This window comes from Solea senegalensis, linkage group LG11 (genome assembly GCF_019176455.1).
Source record: "Solea senegalensis isolate Sse05_10M linkage group LG11, IFAPA_SoseM_1, whole genome shotgun sequence".
NCBI lineage: Eukaryota > Metazoa > Chordata > Actinopteri > Pleuronectiformes > Soleidae > Solea > Solea senegalensis.
The window spans coordinates 10755792-10767955 of NC_058031.1; the positions used below are offsets into that span (position 1 = coordinate 10755792).

Consider the following 12164-nt stretch of genomic DNA (forward strand, 5'->3'; position numbering starts at 1 on the left):
TGTTGACTAATGGAGCTGTTGAACACAACTTAAACCCCATGATGCTGATAGAGGTGCACTTGATGATGGCTGAAGGTGTGTGTAATAATCATTGACCAGGCTAGCTGGGTATCCTCCAAAGACCATTTGGTTTAAATGCCAGGTTTTTAAGCCATCATAAAGATGATGCCTTTGTTTGGCAGATTAAGCAGAATTAATTATTCTCCCTATATTTGTTTTTTAAGTAGTCGTACTATACACTCTCTTTCTTTAGATTGGGCTGTCACAGGTCAATACTGAGTATGAATTAATGTTGTGCATTGTCTCACATCACTTTAGCAAGCAGCTGTGGTAAGCATTTCTGCTTCCTGAAGTACTATGCCTACTTATTACCGGAAGTATTTTTCACCAATAATGGAGTTCTTTGAAATCTACTTGCAATGGTTTTTTTCAAATGTTTGGTTTATTTTAACCATAATTGCCAAACGTGCATTAGCAAAAGATTTAGAGGCAATTAACACTTAACACTCTCTGGGGAAACAGTGATTGGTTTCATAAGAAATAGTTGTTGGAGCAGATGTGACTCCTGGCTTAATAATTAGTTTGTTTACAGTTTGTTTAATTTTTGGCTTTACATCCTCTCTGATTTGATTTTACACTCACATTTTCCTCAGGGTCATTTTCCTTACAATGGAAAGTGAACATTTCTTTGACGTTACAAAGAAAATAATGATGTTGAATTATTTTGTCTGTGTCTGAGAGGTATAATGCTCCGTCTGACCTATTAAAATGCAGCTCATCAAATGCAAGTAGTATCTGACTTGTTTGCTTATTTAAACAGCTAAATGTGTAAAACAAACAAAAAAAAACAAAAAACTTAACAGCTATTCTCTCCTCTGAATGTTAATGCAATGTTTTGTTTTTGCCTTGCAGGGTTTATTTGACTTGATCTTCACACCGCAACACTTTGAAGGAAAATGCTGCAGCTTTCCCACCAGACTTGATAAAAGTCCCTGTCGAGTGTGCATTTATAAAAAGCTGGGCGACGTGTGGTCTCCTTTGATTAGTTCTGCATCTTCTCAAGAAAATGTAGGAAACGCGGTGGTGCAAAGTGAGGACAGGAACCTCGCAACAACAGCATCAGAACAAGAGATAGACAAAAGGGGGAGGAAAAGAAAAAAGGAGGACACCAGTTTAACCAGCGGTTAACTGCAGCACTGGAAGGACAGCCTGTCAAACTAAAAAAGGGGTGACTTGGTGACCACAGAGAGAGAGAGACGGGGACTGACGGAAGAGCAAAGGTTTGGAGGAGGAGGAGGAGGAGGAGGTCTAGGACGGGTGGTAAAGGCCCTTCCCCATGGCTACTGACCCAGGAGAACCCACAGGTACTGAGGACTCCTCGGAGAAACCTGATGGAAATAGGGGAGAGGACACTGAGCGAGAGGTCAGGGACAACCAGCAGTGGGAGAGGACACAAACCACCACCTCAGACCTCCCCTCCTCCAAGACTCAGGAGAAAAGAACTACTAGAGGAGAGGGTGGAGGAGGAGCAGAGGCCAGACAGGAAGGTCAGGAGACCACATTCAAAACAATTTCTTTTTCCACGGCCTCCTTACCAGTTGACACTGGTCAGAAACAACAGAGGAGGGAGAAGCGCTTTTTCAGGAAGAGTGTTGAGATTTGTGAGGAGGAGGATGAGGTGGATGTGCCCACTGAAACGCCCCGCAGTCCCGCACATCTGGAGCTGCGTTCCTCAGACACAGTCTTTATTAGCAGTACCCAACAACAAGGGGCTGCATCATCCTGTGCTGCCATCGGCCGTGACCCATCTTGTATCAATGCCAGCCAGGTGCCTGGCAAGGATGCACCCTCCTCCGCACCCACCCAGAGGGTGAAGGACAGGGACCGAGAGCAGGAGGAGGAGGCAGAGATGAAGGCTGTGGCCACCTCTCCTGGAGGAAGGTTCCTCAAATTTGACATTGAACTAGGCAGAGGAGCTTTTAAAACTGTGTATAAAGGCCTGGACACTGAGACCTGGGTGGAGGTGGCGTGGTGTGAACTTCAGGTAAGACAAACTTTGATTCTAAGATGTGAATTCGTTGGCATGATGTGCTAAAAAAAAAATTTATTTAGAATTATGAATGCACTTAAAGTGTGTGTAAAGGAAAAAAACAACAACTTCTGATTTGGTCACCTCACACCCCCACAACATGCGTTACTAACCTAGTTACTAGCTAACAAAACAAAAAGCAGTAGTGTGGGAGCAGGTTTACAGCACGCTGAGGGTTCTTATATCATTACAGTGTTTGGGGAGGACTGATGCTAACTATGGCTCTGGTGTGCCATCAAGCCATATTTTTAGACACTGGAGATGGGCTTTCCGGGCTTTTTTTACTTCATAATCTTTTACTCCACAGTTGTCTTCTTTTTCTTCACATGTTCTCAGCCACTGTTTACTGCATTTGCTTTACACGCACTTTAAAGAATCCAGACTGTGGAGACAGTGTGCGAGGTAAACGGAAATACTTTGTGTTCCCAACTAATATTTTCAATTAGTGCGCTTTGGAAATCATTAAACCCAACGTTGTGCATTTGAAGTGAATCCCATTAGATGTGTCCCAGGAGTCCTTCCTCTTCAATCTGGAAATCTCAGCACATTGTCTGTTTGCTTTACTATGAGACAGCAGTTCAGCAGAGACGGGATGAAAAAGAGGAGCAAAGCTTGTAATCGAGTGACATCACAAAGTGGAATTGGAGGCTTTGCTTTTTCTGCTATAAATAATAGAACTACAGCACTATCAGTGCATCTTCGTCTTCTTGTTGTGCCTGTGTATCGTATTTAAAAGATTTCCTGCATTGGCGTGAATTATGAAAATTATTTCATAAAGGTTAAGGGGACTATCAATGGGGTTATTAATGACACTGTGTCGTAGGTATGATGTTCAAACTCAGGCAAATATGATCACTATATGTGTTTATTATATTTAGGGATGAGCTGATACGATACTCATTATCAGTCCAATGCTGGTTGAAATCACTGGATCAGATATATCAGACCATCCAAAAATCCTGTATCTGATGCTTCACTATGCACAGACTGTAAAAGATTAAATAACAGTTGGCATTTTGGCTGAGTCTTGTTGTGGGCTGTTTATTTCTTTTTTTTATGAGACAAAAATATTTGTTTCACAGTTGGAGAATTATGTTTTTGAAATAGCTTGAAATGGCACAAATTTGTTGTTAACAATTTCATGATTGGAAATGTCTAAAATGACTGTATCTTGTATCTCTTAAACAAGCTATTAACTTACTAATCAAGCTGTTAAAAGAAGTGATGAGAGGTACAGTATGTATTACTGCCTGCTCTTGCCCATAATGCAGTGTAATGAGGTATGAAATGGAAATAGTAATGTAAATAGGAAGCAATGAATGGGACTCATTTTGGGAGCATAGAACAAATGTAGGTGTAGCGGCAGCAAACATCCCTGTAACAAACTCTTTGTCATCCGATGATATTGCAGTGGGAGGAACATAATGGAGCATGGTAAATGTTTTATAATGCCAGAGCTCTAACGTATTCATTATTAGTCAGAAGTAATGGGAAACATTGTTAGATGGTGTCGATTCAACATGTGGTGGGAGACAGACTTGTAGAAGAGAGAAGAAATGCATCTGTCTGATTCTTGGCTCCACAATAGAGAGCAGTGTTATGGAAAGCCCTCTGATTTGACTGCTGGCATTGTGTGAGAAAAGTCAGTCATGTGTTTGGTTTGGAGCTAATTCCAAAACAAGAGCCTTGACTAATCCTTCAGATCAGGCCTTGCCTGTTGGACTAAAAAGCAGCAGGCATGTTCCCCATCGCCTTTTCTGCTTTTACTCCAACACCTAGTGAATCAGCTGATGATATATCATACTCCCAAAGCTCCTATTCAATCCATCTTAAATACTTGATCTGCTTGACTTCCAAAGGTAGCTCATCTAATTTTCTACAATAATGTTTTCACTGATATGCTTCACCACCAGGTAGCATTCTTTTATGATGTTATAAAGACACCACATTGTAGTTTGTCTTGGCTTAGGTGTGTGACTGAATCTGTTTTGGTCAAGCACGTTTTGGAACGTGGAAAGAGAAACGGCTTAAGCTGATTGTTGCACGCATCATATTGCATCTGTGATCTCCAGTTTTGTTTCCAGAAATGTATTGGGTCAAGTTAAATCCTATGGAGAATAGTTGGTTTTATGATACCTGGAGGGTGTTGAATGGTAATGAATCAGACTTTTAAACTCTGCATTTTATTGTAATACTACTTTCTATAATACACAGACACAGATGGATTAAAGGTTAAGGGAAAAGGGCAAAGAAAGAAATCACAGGAGGTGATGGTGAGAAACATGAGCCAAATGGAGGATACGCTTGGCATTTATCCTGCAGAGCAACCACATAGTGAATGCTTAGTTACTACATGCAGGGCAGACACATGTACTTTACATACACAAAGACAATGCACAATGTGATCTGTACTTTTTAATGAACCTTAACAGATCTTAAACACAGTTAAATAAAGTGGTATTAGATTGGACACAATAATAAATGATAATAGTGATAAATAATTGTTTTGAGATGACCAAAATAAACAAAACAAAACTAATTTAAGAAACATAGACTGATGCCAGAACTAATTCGTCCTGCTGTGGTTGGATGTAGTGATGGACAAGATTTAATGAGTATGTTACGTTTAATAAGTTGACTCGGTTTTTCACATTCTTTTAATTCATATTTTTATAATGCAGCATCATTTTGTATGACCACAAACAGTATTAGGTTTGAAGACACTGGATGGTAAACAACCATTGCACATTTTGATGCAGTTAATGCTTCCTGCACTGTCCTGTGAGAGTACTGCAGCCTGGATGCACCTACAGCTCCACTTCTCCTTTGTCTGTAGAGAGGAAGCCAAAGGATTAGCTGTCTCAGTTCAGTTTGAAAGAGAGGATAATTAAAGTTCACTGTGCGGACACTATCCCTCTTGTTTCCACCAACTTTTCCTAGGAATTCCTCACCTGAAAGGGCAAGACTATATATCTCCGTAATTACTGCTTTGCCACCCATCACCACATAAGTGGACGTGTTTGCTGTATATGTAACATTTCTCTGTGCGAGCTGTTGCACTGTCCATCTGTGTCAACATTACAATATGCCTTCCACCCTGTCTGTCTCTCTCTTCCTCTTATTTGTCCTCCCTCTCTCCACCATCACTTTTTGTCTGTGTGAATGATCACGCAGAGTGATCCAGGGAGTTAATTATAGTGGATGTCTGTCAGGCTGGAACAAAAACCTTGCACAGACAGCACAACTCGGGCGGTAGAAACCAGACTGGTTTAACCCAGTCGTCCCAAACCAGCCCAGCCCCACTCACAGGACCACAAACACTAGAGCAGCTTTCAGGGCTGAATAACTACAGTGCTGAAGGTTGCCATGGTGATTACCACCTTCATTATTCTGTTTGTAACATGTATTATTATCATAAAGCTATTTGGATTATTATTTGCAGGTGAATGTCAGGTTAAGATGATTCCTGCTACAAAACATCACACTTTGCTTCCTTTTAAAAAGACGGATTAAGAGCAAATTACTTAAATTTTGACATGGCTTTATAATAAAGTGTTTTAATATTAGGTTTCAGTGTGTGGCACTTTATCCCAGTGTGACACATGACATGGTAATTTAGCCATTCACAAGGATGAGAGATCATCTCCGGTTGCTGCCAACCTTCTGCCTCGTGTTAGAACAGAATTATGCATGCTCAAAGACTATTTTCCAGTTTTTCAGGTTATAAACCTTTGTCTCAATGTGACAAACCACAGACAGTAAAGGGAGGAGTTATTAAATATCAGTTTAGGAAGGCCAGAAAGAGCAAAGACACACTATTTATAACTGACTAAATTTAGTGGAGGCCAAACCAAATGGTCTACCGCTGAGCTGACTAGACCCGGATGGAATCGATACAACCAAACTGACTAGACACATGTTCAACTAGGACACTGATGGATGACAAGTGTCCCTCAGGCTGTTTCCTCCCACATCAGTTCATTATCTTACCAGTAACAGAGGTTCTATTGATATTGGATTATTGATACAAAAGCATTCACTGTATGGCCTAATCGAAAATAATTTAAACATTTTAAGCACTTGTGATCAAACTATCACTATTACGACACAACAATGCTAATCTAGTTCAGTGACAAAAAGGGAAACCTTCTGATTTGTCAAGGTACAAAGAAGTAGTCTCATAAAATAAATGGTCAATATGTGGTATTGGCTAGATTAGGATCTACAGTGGTTAGAGAACGTGGCCCACTGGCCTGAGGTTATAATCCAATATACAGGCCAGCGCTTTTCCAGCAATCTGTTTTGGTAGTCTGAGCTGTTGTAGCTTACACTAATCTAATCCTAGCCACCCGCCACTTCGTATTTTCAAGCACACTGCACTGCAGGGCAACACATACTCCATCCACCTTCATAAATGGACAAATATTTATCAAAAGTAATGCACATCTAATCCAACCATATGTATCCCACTGTGGTTAAGGGTCACTCCTCCAGTGTAATCATGGAAGCCATTTGATGTCATGTAGTTTGTATGATAGCTGATACTCGTGCTGTTTTAGGGCTCACATGCTTTGGCATTCGTGACCTCGGCCTTCGCACCGACCAAACGTGTCTGCTCAGCCATATCCTGTCTATTTTCTCCAATGTTTTATGAGGCTACTTAACCTGCAGCTTGACCTTCTGCTGTGCCAGATGTCCGGTCCAAAAAAATCTCAAAGAACACGATCAGGTCTTACTCAGTTATGAGGGACCTCCCATAGACCTCCGTGTTACGCCAGCATTGCATGACCAAGCTGACTATGTCAGTGTCAGACGGAGGCAAAAGAGACATCACATAAGTAAAGAGAAAAGGTTGCAGGCACATTGGACTACGACTGACAACACAAAGAGGTTTGATGGGATAAATGCCTCTTGTCCTCACCTGCCCCTGATAGTTGTGCTTGACAGAGCCTGTTTTCAGATGAAGGATGCAGCATACTAATAACGTTACATTGGACCAAAGAGAGTCAGAATACTAACGTCAACAACAACAAAAATCACCAAACGTTAGGCACTGCAGGTTTGATTTTCATTTAGACTGTCCTGTATCCTGTTGCGGTCTCTATGCCCCACTTTGTTCTATCAGGTCTGTTTTTGTCGTTGCTGTGGTACCAACATTGGACTGATGTATTGTTGCATACACCACAAAGTTATTACTATCAGTCTCATGAGTTTATTGAGTCATATTCACAGAATATGGCAGAGTGAGGCCTCCTTAAGTATGTGTTTTGATGACATTTTCTATAGCTGTTGTTGTGTTTCAGTGGGTATGCCGTGGGAAATGAGTTTGGGTTAATCTGTCAAGACATGTTCTCACTAGCTGAACTTTTTATGACCTTTGCTGCCCCCAAGGCTGTCTGATGCCACACTCCGAGAAAGACACAATAGATGCTGAGGAGGCAGCAGACAGGAGCACACAGGCAGCAGCCCCATGTCTCACACTGTGCCATACACTGATGCAGACTGACGGTCTGACTGTGGGGTGAGACAGAAGCAGCGCAGGCCTTCACAAAATAAACACAACAGAAAGAAGAAATGTGGATGTACTAAATAGGGACACACCTTTATGCAGTCAGGTACACACACATACAATTTGACCTAAAGATGTGTGCACACAGTAATGTAAAGCAGCTGGTGTTGCATTGGAAGAATGCATGCAGAAAGTTTAGACGGGTAACTTACCCATAATAGTGCACCAAGGAGCAGCCTTTTTGTTGATGATACCTCACCAATGGGAGGGGAGGGGTGGAGAGATTGCATCCACCAGTACTTCCAGAAAAGGGCAGTGCAGCAGAGTGAACCAGTAAAAGATGAAGCACAAACATAAACAACGAGAGAAGCAGAGGCACAAAAAGAAGAGGAGAATGGTAGATGTAAGTTGATATAACTCATACAGTACAGTTGGTAGATGCAGTGACAAATAATCTGCATTACATGAGCATGTTTTTATTTGTATCTGCAGTACACCATTTGGGCAGTTTTGTATAAAGCAAAACATCAATGGAATTGATCAATGGAATGCCAGTGTTATGATGATTTCTATTTATAGTGAGGATTGTCTGTGACAAGACAAAAGCTGTCCTCAGACTTCCTCATACACACTGTTCAACGCTCCCTGTTGTTCATTACATACCATGACAATTAATTTTTTTTGGGGTTTCCTTTTAAAACGTTTCAGTGCCAATAATATATACTGGCTCGATACAAATGAATGCAGAGTAACCCCCTCTCAAGTCACAAGGTCACCAAAGGTCAAATGCCATATATTGTACCTCCTTAGTGCTGGGTGCACATGGAAACAGCAGACAAAACAGTTGCTTGTGACAAGTCCAAAAATACACATTGATTTAGTGGAGCCAATCAGGATTTCCTTTTCATGCATTTGTATTGTGCTTGTATCTTACACATCACCATCCTCTCACATGCATATTCACAACGACTGTTTCTTGTTTACTTTGTGTTCATTGTATCTGGAGATGTGACCATGTATTCTGAGCTCGACATGAATTATTGATGAGAGAACTGTGGGTTTAAGAAAGTAAGAAACTGGATGAAAGGGAAAAAAACAGAAATATATTGCTGTGTTTTTGCTGGACAGAGCACTCTCCCTATATAACATGTAAGTCTAGGTCTCATGAATAATCTATGCAGCAGTGTTTAACTGAGGGATTATTGAATGACTGACTCTGTTGTGTTCCTGTGGGATTCTACTCATGCCAGTGAAGAGGTTTTCTGCTGTGTTCATTCTGTTGGCCATACTGTGGATGTGTTGCAGATACAGTAGAAATGTGTGTTTTACAAAGCTATAAAGGCTTGGGTGTTGTCTCACCATTAGTGCAACTATATGTTGCTAGTACCATCTAGTGGCAACAAGTGTTGGTGTCATCATGGTTGTGCACTGCAAGGTGTTCTGGAGCTCTGAGCAGAATTCTTGTACTGTTTATTACAAATGTTGTTGTACATGCCATGAAATCTGGTTTTCATCTCTCACCTCAGGACCGCAAACTGACCAAGTTGGAGCAGCAACGCTTCAAGGAGGAGGCTGAGATGCTGAAGGGGCTTCAGCACCCCAACATCGTCCGCTTCTATGATTCCTGGGAGTCTGTGCTCCGTGGCAAGAAGTGCATCGTACTGGTCACTGAACTTATGACTTCAGGAACACTCAAAACGTGAGCACAACCTCCTCATTCTCAGTATTATTTCCTCATGTAGTAAAGTTAAAAAGAATTAAAAAAGCTGTTATTACTGACTAACAGAAAATCTATTACTCTTACCATACCCTGTATTTGCCAGATCACAGCATCCACTAGAGTAAATGTCACTAACGGGTGTCAGCTCTCTACTGCAAATAGTTACACTGCAAGGAGGCATTTAAAATAATATAGTATATCATAGAAAATGAAGATGAGTTCAATGTTATGCCATCTGTATCAATGTTCATTTTAGGTACAGTGCAAACCAGAAGTTGTAAGCCTTCCTTCATAGTTAAGAAACAAAACCACACACTTGGCTGCAGGTTTCAGTAAATATTTAATTGTGTTCCTTAGTCTTCTTTCTAAAGAAAAAACACAACATGACCTTAGCACATGACCTTAGTCGTGGTGGCAATATGTTATACTAAACATTCACAGAAGATTTTACTTTGATGAATAGAGATTATTATTACAATATCTTTGACTTGTTTTGACAGGGACGGAAATTAATCAAAATGAATTATGCCTATGTGATTAATTACCATATTAATTGTCTATGAGAGCTTTATTACAGTGCTCACTTTGATTTAGACTGTATTTCCTCTCTGCACAGTTACCTTAAGCGCTTTAAGGTGATGAAACCCAAGGTCCTGAGGAGTTGGTGTAGACAGATTCTGAAGGGCCTTCACTTCCTTCACACGAGAACTCCTCCCATTGTCCACCGGGACCTCAAATGTGACAACATTTTCATAACAGGCCCCACGGGATCCGTCAAGATAGGCGACCTTGGATTGGCCACTCTGATGAGGACCTCCTTTGCCAAGAGTGTTATAGGTAGGCTTCATAAGCAGGAGGAAACAGCCCGGTACAGCAGCTATTTCAACAACCTAATTCATAGACTATAAATATACTTTTCCACTGCATTCAGCACTGTTCAGATTTTTACAGGGGGCTGTGGGTGCCAAGGGAAAACAGTACAAGTCATGTTGAATTCCATGTGGGGAGCACTTAATGTAAACAGAAACCATTGATGAGAGGCTGGCTCTGTGCGCCAATTTAAGCAGTGCACTGTGAGCACCATTTAGTTCAATAATGTTTAACTCAGGAAGCAAGAGCAGTTGCCAGGAAGATTCATATCAGAGCTTTGATTGAATTTTAATGCTTCTATTCACTTTTTCACTCTTTTATGCTCCGTGAACACTGCTGTGTGTCTGAAAATACAGCATGTAAACGGGGATGCATTAGTATGACGCTGGTCTGCTCGCCTTTGACTGTAATCCGCTATCTGCTCTGTACAGGAACGCCGGAGTTCATGGCTCCAGAGATGTATGAAGAACACTATGATGAGTCTGTGGATGTGTACGCCTTTGGGATGTGCATGCTGGAGATGGCTACTTCAGAATATCCTTACTCTGAATGCCAAAATGCAGCTCAGATCTATCGCAAAGTCACAAGCGTGAGTGTCTTAAACTAAATTACTCTCATACAGACGACACACCTGTCGTAATGACATTTGTACACCTATTTTTTTGTTGATTTAAATGTGATCCCCACTACCTACATGATGTAATTGTACAACAAGTATAAGTACACACATTTTCCATTTCCATTTTCTTTTTCTGCAGGGTATAAAGCCAGCCAGCTTTGATAAAGTGAATGACCCAGAAATAAAAGAGATAATTGAAGGCTGCATTCGTCAGAGCAAAAGCCAGAGGTAAACAGGTTTTATATTCATTGCACGACATGCTTCACAGTCTCATGTTAAGTTTCAGGTCATCCTAAAAATCTGGTTACCTCTTTGACAGACTCTCCATCAGAGACCTCCTGAACCATGCGTTCTTTGGTGAAGACACAGGGGTCCGGGTGGAGCTCGCTGAGGAGGACACAGGCACCCAAGACTGTTTGGCTCTGCGGATTTGGGTTGAGGAGCCTAAGAAGCTGAAGGGGAAGCATAAAGACAATGAGGCCATTGAGTTCAGCTATGACCTTGAGAATGATAGTGCTGAGGAGGTGGCTCTAGAGATGGTGAGATGTAGGGGCACGTGGGAGTTCTTTGGTGTTGGGAAAACTGGGTAAAGAATTTGACACTTTTAATCTTAAAAAAAAAGGTACAGTTGAGGGAAATCATCTGAATTATTTATCAGCAATTTCATGGTAGCTTTAGCTATTTGTGTTCATTCAGTAATGACTTGCATCTCTCTCTCTCTACCTTACCACAGGTGAAGTCAGGTTTCTTCCATGAGAGTGATGCCAAGGTGGTGGGAAAATCCATTCGGGACAGAGTCAGTCTGATCAAAAAGTCCCGTGAGCGTCGACAGCAGCAGCTCCTTCAGCAGCACTGGGGCTTTGAAGAAAAAAGAGACTCTTCTCTCACGTCATACACCATTCCTCATCCGTCCTGCTCATCCTCACTGGGGCCAGTGGCAGCTGGACAGACAGGAGGAGGACAGGAATCTGAGGAGCTGCCTGAAGTGGATCAGCATGTGAGACAGCAGCATATTTTCAGTGGGACAACTGTTAATCTGCCAGGTAGATTACGCACCTTCATAATGTTTCATGCACCAGACATTTATTAGAAAAATACATAGTCAAATACTTAATATTAAGTCTTAATAGGTTTGTGTTATTTTGATCTATCTAATATTTTTTTTCAATTGTGTTTTGTTCATAAGGTGATAGCACTGGGTCTGCCAGCTGCGAATCTTACGCAAGTGAGCAGAGCCAGGCATACTCTCAGCAAAGGGAGTCATACACCCACACTCAAACAACTCTCCCCCTGACAACATCTGTATGTCTATATGTCGTTTTAATCTCCTTCATTAACTACACTAAACTGGCTAAGT

At 41.3% G+C, this 12164-nt stretch overlaps 1 protein-coding gene across 1 annotated transcript in view; it reads left to right on the forward strand.

The window, feature by feature from the left end:
• The window catches only part of si:dkey-151g10.3 (serine/threonine-protein kinase WNK3), a 34498-nt gene that overhangs the window by 8904 nt on the left and 13430 nt on the right, over positions 1–12164 (forward strand). Inside the window, exons 2-9 of the mRNA XM_044037570.1 lie at positions 913–2044; positions 9125–9297; positions 9935–10155; positions 10620–10777; positions 10947–11035; positions 11127–11346; positions 11541–11850; positions 11994–12109. Coding sequence (XP_043893505.1) covers positions 1337–2044; positions 9125–9297; positions 9935–10155; positions 10620–10777; positions 10947–11035; positions 11127–11346; positions 11541–11850; positions 11994–12109 — 1995 coding nt within the window. The 5' untranslated portion in view covers positions 913–1336. The remainder of the gene's footprint in view (positions 1–912; positions 2045–9124; positions 9298–9934; positions 10156–10619; positions 10778–10946; positions 11036–11126; positions 11347–11540; positions 11851–11993; positions 12110–12164) is intronic.